The following is a 23,488-nucleotide window of genomic DNA, read 5'->3' on the forward strand; positions in this document are numbered from 1 at the left end:
GTTTCATGAGAAGTGCTTGAGGAGCCCCTGTGGAGAAGGAACGTTAACATAAGCCACTCGCATCTTTTGTTGTGTTTTAATATGATTTTTTTTAACAAGATCAAGTCGGAAAAGAGAGACTTTTCTCTTTGTTTCAGCGACGCGAGTTCAACTCGTCTTCTGCGTCGCTCAGGCCGGCGCCGCTCTGCAGCCAGAGGAGGGTTAACTTATTGAGAAGGACTTGATGTTCTTTCTACGTTTTTCAGCAATTGGCGGCATCTCTTTGCTTCGTAATGCAATTAAAAACAGTCAATTTTTTTTCTTTTCTTTTTTTTTTTCTTTTCTTTTCCCCTCTTCTTGTTTCGGTGTCCGTCCACAGAGCTGAGGTGTTGAAACACACACACAGACCGTTGCCGCTCCGGGCTGCTGTCGGTGTGTGTGTGTGTGTGTTAATTTTTTTCTTTTTTTCCTCTACTCCACACCGGGTATGCAAGCAGGGTATATGCAAATTTACAGCGACTCTTCATTCCTAATGGCTTTATATGTTGTCAGTATTGGAGCGGATTTAAAGCTCGAGCCGTTCTTTGTTTTGTAAGCAAACATCTGAAATGAACTAAAAAGCAGGAATGCAGTCTGCTTTCATTGTCCAACCTCTTGTCGGTGTGTTTATTTTTGCACATTTGTTGAAAACGTCACGAGCAAAGTTGGCTTTTCCACAAAAGCAGAAGAAAGAAAGATGTAATTTCACCATCTGTCCATAACACAGGTTTACAAATCAGCCAACCAATCATCTGAGACAACCAGATTGTGAATAAGTATCTTCTTCAAGCGACGCTCTGACTGTAGTTTGTTTGAATCCTTGTAGCTCGTTGAACCTGAGGACTGTTTAGAGCGCTCTCCAAAGTATCGACGGGCAGCGACAACGTTGTGAGAGCTGACATTTTCACCTGTTTAACAATAAACTAAACACTCAAAGAAACCAAGTATTTACATCTTGGAGGGAAAACTAAACACGGAGGCCTGTGGAAGTGTAGTTCTTTTGCAATCAGAGAGCCGTGGGTTCGATTCTGACCTGAAATGTCGGCGTCCTAAAAGTTTTCTATTTTCTAAATGTTTTTTTTTTTTTTGGGATATACTCAAACAAATGAGATAACAAAAAAAGAGAGGCTTTTTCTGCCACATTTATTAAATGCTTGCTTCTACATAAATCTCTGTATTTGTGTAGTTCTGCTTACTTTGAAATTAAAATGACACCAAAAAAAAAAAAAAAAAATGTCAAGATGCATACTCTGTGCTGCGCCTAACATTTTTTTTTCTTAATGAAGAATAATTCATTTGTCTGTCAAACTTTGGCGTCACTAAAGTTTTCAGCATAAAATATATATATTTTTTTGTTTTTTTAAAGGCGGCAGACACCAGGGCTGCATCTTTAGACTTCTCTCAAACCCCACAGCTTAGCGCTTATGCAGTGCCTGACACATCCTTGGACTTGTTTTTCCACATTTTTCAATCACAAACATCCAAGTAGGGCATGTGAATATGAATAGGACACATGGTTTTCAAATATTTTTTTATAAATAAAAATCCTTAAATGGTGGCATTTATTCGTGTTTATCTCATTTACTCCGTCAGGAGTGCAGTGTAACCAGCCGCCGTGTTAAATGACTAGAGTCCAACTTGTGTGTAGTGTGAATTCAGCTGTTCTGTGGATGGCTGAGAGGTTGGAGATAAAGTTCTGGAGAACTTTAGACCAGAGGTAGGTCATTAAAGTCTAACCCCAAGCACTGAACATTTCACAGATTGCTCTGCTTTTCTTTCTTTTTTTTTTTTTTTCTTTAAACGCTCCGTCCTCAGTGTAGCATTCAGAGTCCGAGTGCCAAGAAGAAGTCCAACAGATTTACTTTCACAAGTGGAGCATTGCAGTTTTTGCTATTATGCAGAGAGAGAAAGTAAGTAAACGCAACTGTTGCCGGGTAGTTTGGCCTGATCTCTGAGCCAAATGAAAACGATGCTTCGACTGTGAAACCACATACAAAAAATAAACATTTGTAACTAAATATTGTACACATAAACGCACATCAGCAATGGACATTACAAACATTTGCATATTATTGAACATAAAGGTAACATTTAAATGAAATATTTCTCACAAATAACAGATTTTTTAAATACTTAATTGCATGAAACAGCCCAAACATGTCATGTTAAAAATGCACTTTTTAAAAATAAAACTAAAATTGACAGTTTTTCCAAAACCCACAAAAATGTATCAAACTAAATAAACACAAATGTAAGTCGCAATTTCAAGACACTGTTGGCCAGAAGTACTTAAAGTATCTTATATTCCACCCACTTTACAATTATGAAATACTTTGTGTTATAAAATACATTAAAGGTTGTGGCTGCGACAAAAGAGTTTAAGGTGTTCAAGAACTTTGGAAAGGCAGTGCAAGTATGATGGCTTCAACTTTAATGTAGTCTCTAATTTAACCAAATGATCACAGTAAGCCCATAAGAATACACAATTAATTCACAAGTCAAGTGTGAAGTTCTAACAAATACTTATTTTCAGAGACGCAGGGTAATTTGTTTTTAATGTTTTGACTACTTAAATAATTGATCTTTTTCTTATAAGTACGGATTAGCTGCAGCCTGTTCTGTAACATCTGGATTCATCTTCAGTCTGGACGCTTCCTCACTCGTTGGGTCATAGTTGGCTCCAACTCCTCCTGTGCCGGTTGCTTTTTCTCCTCCGTCAGATAACTTCTCCTCTGTAACACCTCCTGAATATTTCTCCGTTGAGTCATCTCAGGCGGCTCTATCTGCGCCTGCGGCCCTTTTCAGATTTCAAGAAAGTGAACTTTGCGATGAGAGACGCGCATCTCTTATCGACTCGCTTCTTGGCTGAGTTTTTTTTTTTTAATCCGATCTGATCCCTGCTCAGATGACGTTTCTGTGCCGGAGGAGCTCAATATTTACGGCAGCTGCAGGAGCTGACTGGCGCTCACCGTGGAGACACGATCCGGTCCAGTCCACTCGTACGGACGACCGGATCGATTCCGACGGCCAGCGTAACGATTTTCAGAAAGCTCTTAGTTTGACTAAATGTCTGTAGACTATGTCACTGCCGAGTATATTTTTCTATACGTGCAGGACTGTCAATATTCCAGTCACATCCTGCATTATATTATGTTGTCATAAGTGGACACGATGTTTATTTGATCAGGCTGGGCAATGTGGAGCAGCTGGCTGTGTTCTGCAGAAATCGGTACGTTAGGGCTTTTAGTTGTCCGACCATAAATGCTTGAATTTTACCACAAATCGTAGATCCAAATTTTTTAAATGCATCTATTGAGATTGGGATTACTGCTGAGTTTGAATTGATGGTTTATGTAGAGATAAAATACATAGATTTGTTTTTTTATTTAAAGGGGCAGTGTTATGTGTTTTTATCATTTCATAGCACAATCAAGTAACTATGTTGCCGTAAAAATGCTGCATATATCAAATACTTAAAAGAAATTTGACTTTGTAACTTAACGCCTTGAAATTGGGCCTCTGTCTCTTTAAAGACTCTTGCTCTTTCTGAAACTCCGCCTTTGGGAAGTCATTACAACTTTTAACAAAGTTTTTTTTTTTTTTTTAACCAGCGTTGTACTGAGAAGCGGCTCGCATGAAGAGCTGAGTGGATGCCCATTTCCACCAGGTGTTTGCTAACTGCTGCTGGCTAGTCTGAAGGAGCAGAGCGGGGTGAGTCACAGCAGAGGAGGGCTGCTCCAAGGAGGAACTTCATCCTTGAAGGCGGGGCTAGGTCCACCCAAGCGCTTTGCACAGCTGAATGGTTGCCACGGGAGATTGAAGTATTTCTTATGCATGAAAAGAACAAGGCAACACTCCAGGTATGTAGATATGATGTGGAAATACCATTTTAACATGACGTAAAGCTCAGAAAATTTTATTTTTACGTAGTTGTGTCCCTTCAAAGGAAATGGAAAGTTTACGTTGGACCTGTGTTTTTTTTTTTTTTTCAGCCAATTAAATTTGGCCCCTTTTTCTAGATTTCACCACATCTTCATTAGAGGTTGCAAATTGCGCTTAAGAGCCAGCAGTGGGTAACATCTCCAAAAACACAAAGTGTTCCTGGGGTGGAGAAAGAAAAAGTGAATGGACTAAGAGATAAACACAAAGCTTAAACAGCTCCTAATCATCTCTAAATATATTAGGGACGTCTTACGGCTTTGACCCGCACGGCTTTTAAGGATAATGGAGGCCTACTAATTTATTAATGTGATGATAGAAAGACCAGAGTAACAAGTTAAACTGTAAAACGTGTATCTGGATGATCGTCTTCCGACTGACGGCTGCCCTTCCGCAATAACTCTGGTCTTGATGAGGCAGGGGGGAAAAAATTTATAAATAATTAAAGTAAAACAGTTCAGTGGCAAAGGAGCAAAACTTAATATTTGTGCTTAAACTGTGAGAGATTATTTTAACATTTTTTTACTTCCAGACAGTCCAAACATAACCCATCATTTTGATCCAAACCAAAGAAAGCAAAGCTACTAAAGAGGAGCAGTGATGGAGCAGATGGGCGGATCGAAGCGATGAATCAACGGCCTGCAATTTAACAAGGAGATGATGGCGCTTCAGTTTGGTGCAGATCCAATGAATCGGATAAAGAAGTCCGCCTTAAGAAAAGCACATCACATCACAGGAAAGTAAGTTTGGTGATTTATTTTAAGCGGTTATAGTTGCAAGATGGGAAAAAAAAAGACAAATCAAGTATCTTGATCCTGTATAAAAAGAGCAAACAAAAGTGGCTAACGAGACCGTTTCTTCTTGCAGTGTTTGGTCAACTTTTCCAAGAAGCAGCTGATGACTAAATATTTGAATATATTTTTTAATTAGTAACAATATATGCAGAGGAAGTGTGTCAAAGTACATTTTTAGTGGAACAATTTTAGACAGAATCCTAAAATTCTGTCTAAAATTGTAGATTTAATCAAGTCACAAAAGAAAAGCATATTAGAAGAAAGTAATGTTAGTATTGTGCAAATACAAGTATTATAAATGATCATTGAAAGAATCTTAAGGTATTTTTACATATTTGTGTAGTTACTTTTTTAACAATGTTAATGTAGAGATAGTGAAGGTCCACAGATTGTTTTCTCAAAAGGCTAAGACTTAAGGTGATGCGTTCAGCAAAGAGGTTTCGGAAAAAACGCTGATTGGAGACCTAGCTGACCGGCACCACATCCAGGATTTAAAAGTCTAACTTAGCAATTCAAAGAGTGAAATTTATATAATAAGGTCACTACACCAAGATGTGACTCATATGTTCATTTTGATTATCGTGTCTTACAGGTAGAAAAAATTAGACAAGCAAACAGGGAAGAATTTAACAGGTACAAAGGACATGTATAGCCTTGGATCTGGTCCCCAGGAAAGGTGACTGTAAGGGACATATAGAGTTAACTGAGATGAAGAATCCAGTTCAGTAAGTTAATCATAAGAGCCGTCAGGATGAACACACCACAGGCTGAGACTGCCAGGAACTGGGTTGAAAACTAGCTGTTTGGTTCGTAATGTCTCCCAGCAGGTTAAATGTCAGAGGATTCGTTGGAGGGTGTCATGGTCATGCCGGCAGCAGACAAACAGGTAAGTTAGGACCAGGTCACCCATGCAACATGAGATGGTTCCAGATAAACGAGCACCATATCAGATCAAGATGCGACAAACCGAGCTCACTGGTCAGAAAGTCAATACTGGAAACCATAAAAGCTGAACATGAAGCGACTGAGGCCTGATTACCAAGAGAACGATCCGGCGTCCGTCTGAGAGAGCTGGTTTCCATATATCAGCTTCCCTGAGGAGGCTGGATGAGCTGCAGCTGCCTGGAGGAAGAGAGAGCGAGAGCACAACCGAAGAGACTGCATACAGGTAGTTAGACACAAATTCAGTTTCTCTTATCAAATATTTAAAACTAAAAAAGGACTTTTAATCCAGAAATGACTGCTCTGACCTTGGACTTGATGAAACACAGAGGGCCAGCAGCAGCCTCTGATGACCTGACTCACCAGATTATCATTTACTGTGGAAACTTCCCACTAGAACTCGAGCGACTTGGACTGTGTGCTTCTCCGCTCTACCTGCAGTCTCCGGGAGTTACCTTCACCATTTAAAAACGACTTTAGACCGCCGAGCGACAGTGGTCAAGCTGAGACTGTTCTTCAGGATTGGCTAAAAACGCTAAGGAACGTGGATGCTTCAGTACCTATCCGGGACACTTCTAATGTCGTTCTGATTCCAGCTGCGGTCCAGCCTCGTGAATCTCTTCCAATCTCTTTATTGTGCGTTGCTTGACAATATATTGAAAGTTGCAGTCTTCCATTGCTTGTGGGTTGTTGTTTTTTTCTTCACACCTTTTCCTACCACTCAATTTTCCATTAATAGTGTCCTTTTAAGAACCAGCTTCTGAACAAATTTACTTGTCACCTTTTGTTATGGAAGCTGTTAACCTTCGTGATGACGTGTAGACCATAGCATTTCTACATTTAAAAAACTTTTCTTTTTTCTTTTTAAATTAGCATCTATTATTAAAAACTTAAGGGAACTATAAGCAGAAAGCAAAAAAATATTTAAATATTAAAACAACTACAAAAATTCATAAACTTTTTAAAAAAAAGCTATTAAAAAGCACTTGTAATCAGTGCTGCAACAAACAAAACAAAACAAAAACAAAGTGGCGCTACGGGGAAATATGCTAACTGCTCTCCGCGCCCTTCGTGCACCAACATGCAGCCTGGCTGTCAAGCGGGCGCAGAGCTGCGGACAAGAAACGGTTAAGCGCAAAGATGCAGGAGCTGCGTGAGTCCATCTGAGCATGTGCCGCTGGCGCCGCCGCCGCTGCTGCTGCAGTGAAGTAAAAAAATGTGTGGATTTCCACAGGACAGAGCGGAGACACCGCGCAGGAGAAGCCGGGCGACAGACTAGCAGAGGCGCGGACCGACACCGACTCTTCCCGACCGACCTCACCGAGGGATGTGTCGGATCCGCCGGGGTGTGCGCCTGGGGAGACACCGCAGAGATCCTTCTGAAGGTAAAAAAATAAAATAAAAATGAAATATATTTCGCTGTGCTGATCGTAGAAAGAGAGAGAAAGAGAAAGAGAGAGAGAGAGGGGGGGGGGGGGGAAAGGCAGTAAAAATGCTTGTACTCAAGCGGAGTGACATTCAGGGCAACAACATGTGTTCCTGTTGGGGGAATCTTTTGGGTTTTTATTTCCCTTTCGCAATGAAATGTCACCAGATTACTCCCAACTTAATAGTGCTGCGCTATTGTTTTTATTTTAACCGTTTATTCAATTGAATGTTTAAAGCGGTTTCCCCCTCTCTCTCTCCTTTCATATTCAACAACAATATTGCGCGTGTTTTCTGCGCAGTCGCGCCGCTGCACCTGTTAAAATCCGGATTATCGTAAGTTTATTTGTTAACCGCTCTGTGGATCGCAAGTCACCTTTTTTTTTTTTTATTGCGATACCAAAGTGTTGCAAAGTATGTCCCAGATATGAAATCGGTGCATGAGCTGCACAGCTACATGTATGTTTAATTGTAGTGTGCGGAGAGGGTGCCGCACTGCTCATCATCAGTGTGCTTGATGCTGCAGCGGAGTGCACCCCTCACCCCCTCCTCCTCCACGGCCCCCTGCCCCTCCAACGGGCCCTGCACCTTCCAGTTTCCCGGGACAGGTCAGGATCGGCGGGCGTCCAGCGTGAAGAAAAGCCGTTCATTTGCAGAGCGGATGGACGCCTGGACTCCACGTAGCTCCATCTGTGGGAGCTTTTTTTTTTGCAGAAGCTTAAAAAAAAAAAAAAAGCCCTAATCGATTTATGCCACATAAACCCTGCAGTTCATTATCATTTGGGGTGAGTTAATCCCCGCTGTCGCTTCTGTAGTCCATAGCCTATTTATAACCCACGCAACAGCCTCCACAGCTAGGAATCCCAAAATGACCCCGTATTATAACACTGCTGAAAGGGAGTAACAGTGAGCTGTGTGTGTGGACGCAAGATTAATATTCCCGTAGTGATGCAGTGGGTCTGTTACCACTCTGTATTCAGGTGTTGAAGTTTCCCAACTCATAGGTCTTACTGTAAGTCACCTTACGGGGAGCAAAAGGTATATAATATTGACATAGTGGTGGTTAATGAAATTGGCAATGTGGCGCAGGCCCAGGAGGGCATTGAGGGCGGCATTATTGTAAGTACTGTAAAAAAAATATTATTATTATTATTATTTGGCTGTCTACAGACTTCAATTTGGCGTTACAGTAAAGGACTATTTCCACCCTTTACATAAACCCTGGCCTGCATTTGTACATCTCTAGTTGAAATTCTAAAACATATCCGACCTGAATCATTGTACATTTTGGCTGTTTCGGCTTTATGAAAACAAACAGTAAATAACCAAAACTTCACAGCAGACGTTGAACATTATTCAAATTGAAAGTTCACAAAGCAGCCAAGTACAGTAGCGCAGTAGAATATATGCGGAAAATTTCATTTAGGCAAAGCTGCGTGCGTTTTCCAAGTTAGCAAAAATGCTACAGTGATGAACGAAAAAAAAAAAAATTGCTCTGCTCTTAAAACGTGATATGCGTAATAATATTAGTGAATGTGAGTGGAGAATGACATCACTGGTGATAAATAAGCTATTTTAAGATCATCATATATATATATATATATATATATATATATATATATATATATATATATATATATAATTACATGTTTTGAAATTACATCTTTATTTATAATCCGCCTTTCCTGTGCTACATTGAGAATGTGTGGGTGAATGGGTAAATGTGGTGTGACACCCTTTAGAGTCCTCTGGACTAGATAAAGCGCTATAGAAGTACAGGCCATTTAACATTTACAGCTGTGTGACTTTCTTTTACTTCTCTCCCTTGGAGCACACTTCATGCTAACCGCCACACATCATATGAATTGCTCAGTACAGTAACATCCGATTCTGGGTCAACGGCTTTCCCTGTGTCACATCGTGTCAGGGTTATCTCACCTGCTAGCGATCCCGCCACTTTACAGTGTGTGGGAATCACTGTTGCAATGGAAATCCTTTCGGAAGGGAATATATCCAAAGTATCCCTGATTCTCAATGACTCCCAATATTTGCAAATCCATAAAAAAAAGAAAATCTATTTTATCCTCCCTCCCACCACGCCAAGCTTAAAAGAAGGTCACCTCATGCCAGAACTAGCACTGTTTTTACACACTGAGCTTATGTGTTTGGAATTGATGGAATGCTACGAATAAACTATGTCTGCGTCACGTCACAGGTCCGGTTTAGAAAATATGCTCTTTCAAAAACTCTGGGAATTTGCGGCATGAAAGCAAACGGATACTTCTGACGTCACTCAGAGTTTGGCCTTCATCTCACCTTCTAATCGTTAATTGTCCCTTTCTCTATAAATAAAATACTCAACACGTTATTCCAGTTTATTGATTTGAACAAAAGCCTCAGTAGCCTCAGTAGTTCATTGAGTTGACTCAGACAGGACATTTCTGTACCTCTGTTGTTTTCCACTGATCTTCTGCCATAAAACCAACATCAATTATGCATGACCAACGATTGATTACAAAGCTTCTACGTCTGATAGCCGGTTGAATCCCCGTCCATTAGGCGCATCCATCTCCATTTCACCGCTTCCATGGTGACAATGTCTATAAAACTCCAGATTCTTCCTTAGGAGCTCTAAGATTTAATGCGTAGCTCGGCCCACAAATGTCAGAGCTTCAGCTTCCGAGGATCTGAAACTTCAGGACGGTAATGGACCTGCAAAGTGTTTGTACCTCTCAGACTCTTTCGCATTTTGTCACATTACAGTTAGAAAATTAATGTGTTTAGAGACCAACAGAGTAATGCATAAACGCAGACTTGTCTTTAGTCAGTACTTCAGCAACAACATTTTTATGCAAGTGTTTTTTTTTGTCAGGCGGGGGGGGTATTTTTACCTACTTTTCAGATTACGTGAAACATATTAACTTCCAGGTCTTCCCAAAGATTCTCTACTGGATTTAGGTTTGGACTTTGACTGGACCATTGAATCAGCTTTTATCTAAACAGCTCCACTGTCACTCTGGTTCCATGTTAAAGTCTCAGGTGTTTTGTTAGTTTGGAGCAGTAGCATGATTTGCAGAGTGTGCAACTATTAGTTGCCTGTCAACAGACTCTCCCCCTCAGGGCTGTTCTTGTTCGGAGGCAGAGGTCTGCAACCTCTACACTCTAAAGAGCCGTTTTTATCTTCGGAGCCGCAAATGTAACATGACATAAAGATACAGATTTTTGACAAACATTTTCTATAGGAAATCTGATGTCATTCTTAAATAATCTCTATAAGATAAGTCCATATTCCTCGTTTGTCTTTCAAGCTATTTTGAACCTTTTAATTATTACTTTTGCACTCTGGGGAAAAAAGGGCAAGTTTTGGTAAGTTGCTTCCTGCCTTACTTTAATGGCTTCTCCTTCCCATTTTGTAGAGCGTCTCAGAAATGTAGCCGCTGTGTTGCTTCATATTTATACTGAACAGCATAAAATGTGGGGAAACAAATGCCTCGTTTGAACTTATTTTATGAGTTTATTGAACGTAATTACGTGTCCAATAATTCCTTTCTAACGTAATTATAGAAATTATTTTTTTATATGAGATCCTATCCACCCACTGAATAAATGTACTTTAATTACAGATGGGATTTATTTCTGAAATTTCCAGTGTGAGATTATGCTGCTGCAATAATCTCATGTGGACAGTTTTTAAACTTTTTTTTTTTTTTTTTTGGTCTTATGTCATACTTATCCCAAATCTTTATAATCATATGTCCCTAGGTGACATAAATTGCTATATAAACCTTGATGAATCAAATATTTTGCTGATACTTTCTGAGTTACACACCAATCTGTTTTGTTTTATTGCGTGGTTGTTGGAGCCCAAAGCAGAGACATTGCTTCCAGTTGAAGCTTCAGCCTGTCTGATCACCCTTGGACACTGACATGTTGCCTGGACGGCTTTATGGATCACTTTAATTAAAGAGTTAGAAAGTTCAACCTTCTGTTATATAACTGACTTGTTTGGGAAAGCTTATTTTTTGACTTGTCACGTTTAGCGCAAGAAGCCTCCTTGCCTCCACGCATGACTTCAGGTTCTATTTCTTGCCAATCAATAAAAGCCTTTTGGATCTGAAACCCGCCTCCCTGTTTACATAAATCCTTCCTCCTCCGCCGCTCTGTGTCACTCGCTAAAGCTTTCACCTTGCGGTTATGGAGAGGATGCCTTTGATAAAGTTGTGTCGGCCGTGCTGCGCTGGAGCTTTTAGTGTCAGCGCTTCCTGGCGCCTTTCCAGCCTCATCTGAGAGCATTATTGAGAGACCTCGCTAATTATAGAGCTCAAACATGCAAACCGAGGCTTTGTGTTACGAATGAAGCTGTGCATCTGTCTGAAAAAGCGTCGCGCCGGTGATGTTTGGAAGGATTAGACGCAGTTCAGAGGCTACGTGTTTGCAAACCTTACAAAGAAATGGCGGCCTTGGCGAGGAGTCAGAGAAACTGCCAGGAGAACGTTGGGTAGCTCTTGGGGAGCTGCAGCAATCCTGAGCTCAGGTGGAGAATGCCACAAGGAACCACGAGAAAGAGGTGCTCCGGTCAGAACGGATCAAAAGTTAAACTTTTTTTGGTCCTCGCACCACCCCCGAGGTGAGGCATGGTGGTAGCAGCATAATGCTGTGGGGATCTCTTTCTTTAGCAGCAACAATGAAGCTGGTTAGAATTAATAGAATAGATGTGACAATCCTTAAAAAAATAAATATAAAAAACAAGGCTGCAGAAGACTTGATTTTAGGATAAAGTTGACTTTTCTGCAGACTGAATACTTTCAGTGTGAGGAATGAACGTCAGCTGCCGCCTCCCGCTGGGCGGCTCGGACTCACATGATCGCACGGCCTCACCCGACACGCCGCGGCGCGCCGGAGCAGACTGACGGAAAAAACAAGTGTGGCGTACATAACCTGAGGTCTAATGTTGTTGTTAAACTGAGCTGCTTTCTGAAACTGTAAACCAGAGGGAGGGGCGCGGGGAACGACATGTTCCACACGCTTAACTGGAAGACTGCTTTTAAAGGGACGTTTCGCGTGTTGTTTGCAGGGTGTGGGATTCCTGCATTTAAAAAGGAGAGAGAAGATAAATCAATGGAAAATATTTGTATTTCAAGACTTTATTCCCTATTGCATTGTTTAAATTTTCCTTCTTTCACTGCTTCCTTATTTCCTACTGTCACATCTTAACTTCTCTTTCCTAGTTCACTACTTCCTCTTTCATTTTCTCATATCCTCCCTCCATCCCTATAATGTTACTTCTTCTCACCATCCTTAGATCATAAATACAATAATACATTAAACTGCTTTAATTGGAGTGTGTACACAGTTCTAATCTTTATTTATCAAAGGAAATTTGGATATAAAACATAAGAAAATGTTGATGTCATCATCTGGATGCTATAAAATATTTCTCTGATAAATCTAGATACGTAGTTTCCTTAAAATAACAGGAAAAATGTTTTGCTATCAAGAAAATGATAGCTTTTAATGATGATAATTTCCCTATTATCTGCATGTAAGTAATAATTACAGTGGCCGTTCTTGGTTAGTGTCTTATGATTTTCAGAGAAAACTCACATTTATAGCCAAACGACATTAATATTAACTTTCTCTTCTTTTCACGTGCTTCTTTGCATCCAAGATTGTAAAGTTAAAGCACGAATGATGGCGCGTTGAACTCACTGCCTCTTAAACGTGACACCAGAAGCGGCGTATCGTAGCTGCAGGAGTTTTAGGTGCTTTTGCACGAGTCTGAATGAGAGGAGAGGCGTAGTTCTGCCCTGGGGGGTTGAAGGCCAGCTTGCTGTTTCGGAGCTAATTGACCTGTCTTTGCAATCGATCAGGGTCGCTTTATTTTGTGCCGCCTCATGGGGTTCTCCCATTCCACCTTTCCTCCATCCCCCGCGCCTGTCCATCTTTTTTCCTCTCAAACTCGTCTCTGGATTCATTACTCTCCCTCCCCGACTCGGCCTGTTGCTCATTGTGGATACAGAGAGCATGTGATCAGGGTGGGTATGTGAGGAAGCTGAAAGTCGCAGCAATTTAAAAGCACAATTTAAACTTTAAAGCCTGTCTTGTGTGTATATTTCAGACGAGAAAGTGCTTGGTTTTCGCCTCTTAAAATAGGTCAAATTCGTTTTTGTAAAGATTTAATCTGAAAATGTTTTGCTTTTTCTGTATTTATTCTAAACTTTGATCTAGTTCATGTTTCCTTTACTTAATTTGTTTGAATTTGAAATAATGAAATTAAAAATTGAAATAACCACTTATTTTTTATTTATTTATTTTTTCATTACTTGTTTCTGGTCAGAACATTCAGCAACTAAAATGCCATTTAAAGTGTGAAAGACTGCAACTTTATGATGTCATACAGATAATTTTGTATTTTTGAAAATAGGTCCTGTTTAGATGTTTTATTATTTAGATAATGTCTTAACCTGCGACAAACCCAGCAAATGAAAGGAAGCAGTGTGCCACCAGAGATCATCCTGTGTGAAACACGTTCTGAATACAGAACATGTGAAGTGTTTTTGACTTATCATCTAATAGAAAAAGGGATTGCCCTGAAAAAAATCAGTAGACATAAACCTCTACAGTAGTTTTGCTTTTAGCACCACTTTAGTTTTATATCATTGACTCTGACCAGAAAATGCTTTGAGTGTTTCATGATCTATCAGTGTTTCACACACAAGACTCGATATCAGATCGCTGTCTGCTGACTCAATCTCCAGTGTAAACGTACTAATAGTTTTAAAATCGCACATTTAAAAAGTCCTGTGTCGTTTTTGGGTTTTCTGAAAGTTTGTGGAAGGCAGATAATTTGACTTCTCCTTGACCAACCAGAATTTATGCAAATTTTGCTAAATGAAGATGCAGAGCAATACAATACTAAATTATTATAAGCTTTTTAACAGAGCCCCACTTGAAAAATCCCAAACTATCCCTTTAAATGCGGGAGCGCAGTTCTTGCTGATGCAGTTTCTGTCACTGGAGATGAGTTGTCGCTGAGGTCACCCCGGTTCGCCGTTTTCACCCGCATATCGGATGCTGCTGGTTCCTCTCTGATGCCTCCCAAAGTGACCTTCCAAAAGTCGGAGTAGACCTGGGATCTGTGCCACACACACTCGGAAACACACCGGCACGGAAGATAACCTGACTGCGCGCTGCGTTGTGGATCCCTCGGTGTGTTCGCTGTCGGAGCTCATAGCTGTCAGCACTATAAAGACATCTTTATTCTCCACCTTTCGCTTACTCCGTATATCAGTCCGTGTGTTTTCTTGCTCCCTGAATGTCTCATCTGTTCCTTTCACAAATAATCATGTTGTTTCTCTTAAAAGCACACAATCAGTTCCTTAAACAAGACCTGCGTTGCGCGGTTGATTTACACTTTTTCAGTTCAGTTTGTTTCCGCTGGCTATTCCCACCTCAAACTGAGATATTTTGTGGCAGGTTTCAATAAAGGGTGATGCCAGAATGGGGCCACTGCAGTTGGAGCAGACAGGAGCCATGTTGATCGATAGCTTAGCGCCTCTGTGATGGGGAGGGAGGATATGATGCAGCAGCTACATCCAAAACAGAACAAAATACTATCTGGCAATTTAGTTGTGTGATCATGAGGCAACGGGTCAATAAAGAAGCATAAATAAGGTGATCTGGTTATGCTGTCTCAGTGTAATTATCAAAGAAATCCCAATTTGAGTCTAGCTAGGTGCCTTTATATGTTACTATTAATATTTCAGTCGCTTTCTGACTGCTGTACAGTGGGAGTAATCAAAAGCATCTTTCGGTTTTGCTACCTCAGCACAACTTCGTGACACAACTTCATGCAGTTGCTAAAAACAAAGTGCAAAAAACTGGCAAGTTTCAAGGGATTTCATGTATTGTGTTTTCCGACGTTTGATCAATTCATGATCCCTCGCCTCATGGGAAGAGTTCGCTATGTAGTTTGCAGATCCTTCGGCACTTTCATTCAGATATCTGATATTTATTCATTTAAACGCTTAGCCATGTTTACATTTGACCTTTTACAATTGGGGTCACATGTGAATCTCTCTGCTCCCTTAGGTGAACTCTTCCATCTTCATTATTACCACCAGTAACAATAGCACCGATCCAAATCTTTAGCATGATTCTGCCACTACATGCAGAAGTAAATTAAGTTAATCAAACATCCAGCCAGCCTGATGCCAGCAGTATTATGGTTTGACATAATCCTACAGGCCTGTTCAGTTTTTATGGAGCAGTGTACAGTGCCCTTTTTTAGCCCACTAATATTTTATCAGACAAAGACAAACTATGTTGCTTTTCTCAAAGTGTGACGAAACGATTGGCCGTTTAAACTGGACAATGATCTCAAGCGTGCTTCACCAAGGCTTGGTGTCAGAAGGAGTCCTTGAAAGAGACTAGACTGGTAAACCTAATCGTCTGACTTAAACTCTGGTCTGATTCGAAAAACATGATCACAGAATCCAGAACTAAGATTATTAGTGAACTGGAGGGTTTGCTCACGACAAGTCTCCTCAAGAACTCTGCCAGAACCTGTTGGGTGACCAATAGTAGGTCAACAGCAAAATGGCTGCTGCACCACGTATGAAACATACTTGAAGGAGTTAAATCTTTGAGACTGCTGTCCTTAAAAGTTCTCTTTTGTGTTTAATGTGAAGGAACAACCTGTAAGATTAGCTTTGCTAATATTTGCTATTTGTTGCATGTTTGTAGCTTTTGCCAATTAATTCACTTCACAGTGGAGACTCAGTTACATTGGATGCAACTGTGCTAATATATTTACGCGTTGAAATGGGTGTGCAATAATTATAACAAATCTCAGCTAAATTTAATGTGACACATCTAATGCATATTACTCAGGTGAATGCGCTGCATTGTAGTCCCGGCCCCTTCGGCCACACCGACCCACTGCATGCTCAAGAAGCTCACATTGACCATGATCTCGCCAGACCAACTGGTGTGACTTACAGGATTAAATGAGCCACCAAGAGGGATTAGTGGTTACGTATGATGATACGATGATTTGAGAAGAGGCTAGAGGAGTCCCAGTTCACCGCTGGGTTTGGCTGTTTGAATGATCTTTTGTTTGAGTAGTGCTAGACAAAACATTTCACTCTGCCTCACCTTACCTTTGGGCACAAACACGCACAGTGGCACACACAGGTGGAAAACCTATCATAAGCCTAACCGGATAGTAAAGAATCATCACCACAAGAATCTCTGTGAATATAGAAAAGTTCATGTCAAGTGTTGACTCTCTCTGGTTTCTCAACGCCATGCAGTGATCAGAAATACCACTAACTGTTTTCAGAAATGAAGATCACAGGATGAACACAGAAATGATTTCCTTTTCTCAGTGCTACATCGCTGCCTCGCCTTCGTCTGGACGTTTGCACGTATGGTGTGTTTGGCAGGAGGTGTAGCGTAGGACAGCCTCATTACAGTTTTAGATAATCCTTCTCATTAGCAGATTTGCATGTGTGTGGGTGACGAATGTAATGTGCATTTTAGGTGCAGAGAGAAAGGGGGAAGTGTTGGGAGAAAAAGCGGACGTGGTTTCTGTGAGAAAGTGGTCGTCAGTGATGACAAGAGAACAATGTGGCTAACACACTGCTTTGATCTGCATAGAAAGTGTTATATCAATGTGGTTTGGGGATTTTTTGGAAATTGGAATATGCTGGTGTATTTAAACTATTGTCTACTTATAATGGCAGATTTGACAGTTTTATGGTGAAAACCTGAACTAGATAGAAAAAAAAGCTTTTCCATCATAAATGCTGCCTGGATACTGTAAGCTAAATTGGTAATCTGATTTTTTATTTTAACTTCTGCTGAAAAAGTTTAACTGAAGCACAAATGAATGTCATGGAGAACAAAGAGGCAGAAATTGAGAACAATCCCTTTCAACAGAGCCGTACTGCATAGCAGAAGCAGAAACTGAAACTGAAAACCGCTAAAGAAACTGAAGTCATAGCAAACTGAGCTGAACTGTTGAAAGTGGTGTTAGATTAAAGAATCAGCAGCCTGGCATGAGAGACCATAAAATAAAATCTGAGAGCGTAAATCAGCTGACGATGTTAAACAGTAGGGAATTTGCAACTTAAGTGGGAGAGCTTAGGCATGAAGTGAAAAGTTTGAAATTGTGATGTAGGCTACAGTTAAAATGAGTGGAAAGGCTTTCTTTTTTTTAAGAAAAAACTTTTCAAGTTTTAAATTCAGTGCTTATTTCTTTTTTGATCTTTCCTACTTGACTTTAGCAAGTATCAGTTGCTTTGCTAATAGCATCTTCTGTGCCACCATTAGCTAAAATGCTAGCATAGTAAAATTAGCATAATAGCTATTCTGCCTGGCTATTTGTCATGGTTTTAACTTAAGATACATATATTGAAAACACTAGCAAATATGGTAGTATGTTAGCTAACAGTAAAGAATACAAAGAGCTAACATCCTAACATTAACCTGTAAGATGCTATTAATGATAGTTATATTTACCTGCTACTTGTTTTTGGGTGATATGCTAACATTAGCTAATGTGTAGTAGTTAATGTTAATTCCAGCAGGTTAGCAAATGTTAGCAGGCTAGCAGCACTTGCTATTTTAACATTAGCTAATATACTTACATTGATATACAGTGTAAACAATAATATTTTTAACAGTAGTTTTAATTCCTTAACTGTGGTGTTCTGAAAAAGTATGAAGAGCGTGAATTTGCCTTTTAATACTAACTCAAACAGCTGCTTCTGCTTTGATAGCATGAAGATGTTCAAAAGCCTAAAAACAAAGAGTGACCTGGTAAGCTTGTGTGCCTTTTTGACTCTTCCATAAGACGATGGGGCACAGTCCCTGTGACAATAGGCTGGAATTTGTTTTAATAAAAAAGTGAGATATTTGAAAATTGCAAGAGGAGTAAATAATGTTGGTGATAGCTGACAGATTCTGAATATGCCGAATATTTGAATGACTGAAATACCAGACAGTCTGCAGAAGTAGTTCGGTGACTAAGACATAAAAAAATCAAATGACACAGAGAAACAGAATCATATTGGCATGAATTCCTTGTGGCTTTGACACAATTTAACAATCTGACTTGTTTTTACTTTTTACTGACTTATAGAAGCGAAGGAGGACTCAATTCGGCGTGCTTCTCTTTTAGTTACAGGCTGAACCTTTCTTCTCAGCACTTGAAAAGTTGACCCAATCTGACTTTCATAGACGAGGTGTGTTTCTTTCCCAGGAAGCCAGAGAAAAGATGGAATAAGGAGGTTTATGGAGCTGTGGCCCAGTTAATCACATGAAACCCTTGTTCCTTGTTTGGAGTAAATGTGCTAATCCCTGTGGACTCTCTCTGGGTCACAGCCAGGCTTTGAAGACAAAAAGAGACAAAAAAAGACCTTTTGTTCTTCAAACATGCGTTTGTACTTGTAACCTCGTACTAAGACGCTATTTCACCCAGCGTTTGTGATCTATTGTATAATCGCTGTTGCTATGACAGCTTCCTCTGGAGACATTGTACGGTAAAGGATATAAACTGTGTGGCCTTGTTGAGTAAATGGCCTTTGAATTCGTCATTGTGCTGTTTGCATTCTGTGTTCCTCTAACTTAAGACGCGGTGTGTGTGGAGCAGAGCCGCGAACGGGCCCGTCCCTTCGTGGGATTTCTGATACCTGATATGTCAGCACGAAATGTTTGTCAAGCAGCACGAGTTGGAGACGCAGAGTGTTGATGTAGGCAGTCAGATGACAAAGCTATACGTTACATAAGAAACCCCCTCACTGTGTAAATAGCATCAGCTGAGGGAAGGTCGGTACACTTTAAGTGCTTCATCAGCCTCCAGTCTTTAATTAAATCTCCTGATGCCTGCAGTGTTTCACTGCCTTGGCTTAATTTAAAAGTGGCTTAGCACCCCACGCAATTAAATTTCTAATCCTGAAGATTTCACTTTTGATTTGGCCAGATGGCTGTTGCTGGAGATGGCAGCAAATCCCGTTTAATTCTGCAGGCAGCAGACTCTGTTTGGACAGTTAGGCTGTAATCATTGCTTAAGATGGGATGTACTGCATGTCAGTGTTTTATAATGAGGAATAATTATTGTAATTTTTGGGGTAAAATCTCTACAAGCGGTTGCAGTGCCTGTCACAAGTATTCTCAGAAATTGCTGCCTGGTGAATTGTACATTTTAGTCACGAAACAGAGTCGAAGACTTAATTCTGGATTCCCTCTGGGGCCTTATCATTGAAACTGAAAGGTTTTATTACTAAATAAATGGCATTCAGATGGAGAAGCTTTGGGTGAAATCCAAAGACAACAAGCTAGACTATCCGGACCAACAACTTTGATACAAACTAAACAAGAGGCGTAACACAACAATCTTGCAGGGAGCAAAGCGAACAAACCAGAATGCAGCGTCTGACACATTTAATGTAATGTTTTATTTTCCACATCTCACCCAGACAGGTTTTCTATAGGAGGCAGATCCTGATTCTGTGATAGTCATGGGAGAATGTTGATTTGTTTTGTGGCGGCCATGTCTGTGTTGGTTTGAATTTGGTCTGTGTTTTGATTATTAAGCTGCAGAAATACACAATAAGACTCATAATTTACACTTGTATTCAGATGAAATGTAGATGTTTTTACATTTTATTTCAAAGCGGTCATGAAGCCATACACCTCTGCATTACCAATCTCCCACTATCCTTTGCATTGAACATGAGATGCTTTTCCTTCACTCATCCTGCGTCTTACATATTTTGTTGCTGAATCCTCATCACACCCTTCCAATTCAACTCCTAGTAGAATTTCCTTTTGTGTTTCCATCTGTTAAGGCTTTTTCTTTGTCTTATTTTTTTTCTGGCATCACCCCGAACCATTTGGTTATATCGCAACAGCATGTTGTGGTTGCTATGGAAACTCGGTGACCTGAGACGCCACTCTGACTGTGGTTCGCTTTGGAGATTTTGTTACATCTTCTATTGCTCTCCTCGTCTCTGTATGTGATGGAAAACTTTGTATTATGGACTCCCCACTGCTATTTCTGTATTGGCACATTGCTGTTCACACATTATTTGCTAGATGTCTTGTATTAATAATCCATCTCTGAGACTGAGAAAACAACTTGGCAACTTGTGTTTTATCGATTTTTTTTTTCTTTTGTAGCAATACCTCTTTCAGTAAATCTCATGCCATTCTAAAGCTTTTTTTAAGTTTCCCTTTAAATGGTGCCACATTTGTAAGGAAAATGCATTTGTGGGTTGAGTACCAGAGTTGAGTATGTGGGCTGTGGCAAAGGAAAACCTTTCAGATCATCTCTGCTAATACCAAGTAGTTTAATCTGCTACTTATTCTTGTTGAGTGTCATCAGTTGGCCTATGGGATTGAAGCTTGATGAAGCAATTATGACCAAAATAATATTAATTGAATAAACAGTGGCCTCAGCAGTGTGTCATATACAGCCACAACATCCTGCCACCTTCTCCTCATTCTGATCACCAGATCATATTGGTGTGAGATGGCATACTAGTCTTCAACCAGCACTTGTCGCATGTAGTTGCATTGGTCACTTTGACACCACTGTTCAATGAGGTTGCGGTCAGGACTGCAGGGAGGAAATAGTTGGTGTCTGTAAAAGCTCTCTCTGTCGGGCATTAACATTATGGAGGTTAGATTTTGGTCCCAAAGAGAGCAAATAAGGGATCGCCACTGGTTGTAGGATCTCATCTTGACTCCTCTTTTTGTGAAGATTGCTTCCGACGTTGACAGTGATGAAATGCCGCCCCATACTATCGCTCTGTTTGGTTTTTGGCAAGTGTTTTTCGAGAGCAACCCACATACTCAACTCTGCTGCACAACCCACAAAAGCATTTTCTTTACAAATGAGGCCCAATTTAAGGGACAATAAACAGACTGTTCACCAGTGTGAGATTCAGTACCATGAAACATTGTTACGGCAATGAAAAAAAATCAACCACGTACAAATTTCCTTTCCTTTGATACCTGGAGTAGAATAAGGTGTAGCAGGTTTTCCAAATGATCATTTCTGAAGTCTTTCTTTGTTCTCTTTTCAGACCTGAATCCTGTACATACAAATAGGAAATCTGTGTGAAACCCACAAGAGGAACCATGGTAACCTTAGAAACCTCAGGGGACCCTGTTCCTCTGACGGCCCTCTCCCGCTGGTACCTCTACGCCATCCACGGCTACTTCTGCGAAGTGATGTTCACCGCCGCCTGGGAGTTTGTGGTCAACTGCAACTGGAAGTTCCCCGGTGTGACCAGCGTGTGGGCCTTCTTCATCTACGGCACCTGCATCCTCATTGTGGAGCGGATGTACTTGACGTTGCGCGGCCGCTGCCCCGTGCTGCTGCGCTGCATCATCTACACCCTGTGGACGTACCTGTGGGAGTTTGGGACGGGGCTGCTGCTGCGGCAGTTCAACGCCTGTCCCTGGGACTACGCCGAGTTCCGCTACAACTTCATGGGCTTGATCACGGCCGAGTACGCCGTGCCGTGGTTCTGCGCCTCCTTCATCGTGGAGCGCTTTGTTATCCGCAAAACCCTGCGGCTACGCTTTCATGAAGGGCCCGAGGACGGCTGGTCAAACCATCGGCATGATGCTGGAGGGGGAGGCGCTGGAGAAACTTTGGAAGGCAGCAGGCAACGAGAACAAAGGAGGGGGAGTGGCTTTAATTCAAACGGCTACCTTAAAGTTGATTGAGTCAATTTTCAGGGGACTCTGTCAAACCTCCTTGACCCGCCACTGGCACTTTTCCATATGCAATCCTCACCCTGTAGTGCATGGGATTGAGAGACAGCCATCAAGAATAGGTTAGTTAGTGCTGAGGAAGCCAGAAAACAAATGTCTAACTGAGGCTTCATATCCCAAATACTTACAGTCGTTAGCTAAACAGGGACTCATAATGCTACTGTTATTACTGCATTTCACATTACATTTACATGGGGCTAACCCTAATGCTAGGATCTTCAATGATCTGGATTAAACTTTAAAACTCCTTCTTGGAGCTCAGAATATAGGATTATAAAAAAGCACTTTTGCAGAGATTAGTCTTATTGTTCTGTAAAAAGATTTCTTGGAAAAAAACCCAAAACAAATACAGTATTTGTGTTATTTAAGTATGCACCAATCTATGTAAGAACAGTTCTCTTGCCTCATAGGAATGTTAAATGAAAGCAGCACAGCCACAAAGTATCATCCAGAGACCCAAATGCCAGCCTTTCTTTACATTCAAAGGAATGTGTAACATTTAGGATGATCTTTTGAGTTAAAATGCAAAGCTGTTTTCATCAGCCTAGAAAAAACTATGAAGATATGAGGAATTTTGTCTCGGTTACGTTGTAATAAGTAATTTATATTAGGCTCGCATGTGCAATTTATTTTCTTTTTTTTTTTTTTTTAGTAATTGAATCAGCCTCTGATTAAACAGCAATAGAAGTGCTGCTGTGGGTGTTCCCAAACTTTTTTTCTTGACGCATACAAAAGAGCCGGACTCTACTTCCCTCTGTCAAAACGGTGCACGCGCGCACACACACACACACACACACACACACACACACACATTCATATCACACTCCAACAGCCAAGTCATTGATTATACATGAAAAACTCTTTACAAAACATCCATTTTTAAAGAAAACCTACCAGTCACCTGGGTCTTAAATATGGAGGTAAGTTGTCAGGTGAAGGCTGTTGTTTATTCTCATAAGGTGCTAAAGTTCATATTAGATACAAATAAAACTAGATATTAACATGCACTTTATAAGAAGACACATAACCGTTTTCCTCTCACTGTGTGATATTAAATCAGACTAATCAGACCAGAATAATAATTGATCAGTTATTTAAAAAAAATATCCACAGGTTCACAGATATTCCTCAATTTGAGTTCGAAGATCCTAAAGCCATGAGATCATTCTCATTATCTGGACTCACTAAATGTAATCTTGGAACATTAAGAAGTAAAAAAATCTCTTTCATTATTCTGGTGCTGATAAAAAACAATCTTGGTGGCGCCAACTGGAAACAGGAAAAGGCAAATCTGATGTAATTTCAGAGAATAAGAAAAAAACTGTCTTGCTTATACAGTTGATGTAAATATCTGGTTTCAAGTTTAGGGGAGAATGACCTAAAACTCTGTGTTTGTGTTAAACCTGTCTCCAGAGCTGTGTGCAGTTTCACCAATTCATACCCTTCTTTCTCACACAAGCAGCACCATTTGACCCGGAGCCACTTCCATTTAGTACAGGACCGTTCGTTATCACTGTGGTGTCTTGGTACATTTTTCTGACCATTTGTCTACAGTAATAGACAAAAACACTTGACTACAA

At 40.5% G+C, this 23,488-nt stretch overlaps 1 protein-coding gene across 2 annotated transcripts; it reads left to right on the plus strand.

The window, feature by feature from the left end:
- The first annotated feature begins 6,696 nt into the window (after positions 1-6,696).
- Positions 6,697-22,584, plus strand: tmem229b (transmembrane protein 229B). 2 transcript variants are annotated; one of them, XM_015016630.1, is made up of 3 exons: positions 6,697-6,846; positions 6,928-7,078; positions 21,212-22,584. In XM_015016630.1, exon 3 carries the CDS (start codon positions 21,267-21,269, stop codon positions 21,858-21,860), a length of 594 nt encoding a protein of 197 aa, XP_014872116.1. In that variant the 5' UTR covers positions 6,697-6,846; positions 6,928-7,078; positions 21,212-21,266; the 3' UTR covers positions 21,861-22,584. The 2 variants fall into 2 exon arrangements, with proteins under 2 accessions (XP_014872116.1, XP_014872105.1); XM_015016619.1 differs by having other exon boundaries at positions 6,697-7,078.
- Positions 22,585-23,488: the final 904 nt, after the last annotated feature.

Source organism: Poecilia latipinna, unplaced genomic scaffold, assembly GCF_001443285.1.
Source record: "Poecilia latipinna isolate Pla-1442-1.1 unplaced genomic scaffold, P_latipinna-1.0 Scaffold73, whole genome shotgun sequence".
Classification (NCBI taxonomy): domain Eukaryota; kingdom Metazoa; phylum Chordata; class Actinopteri; order Cyprinodontiformes; family Poeciliidae; genus Poecilia; species Poecilia latipinna.

What these genes read in the sequence shown, in the direction of transcription:
- tmem229b (XM_015016619.1), top strand. Translation starts at nt 21,267, where the DNA reads ATGGTAACCTTAGAAACCTCAGGGGACCCTGTTCCTCTGACGGCCCTC.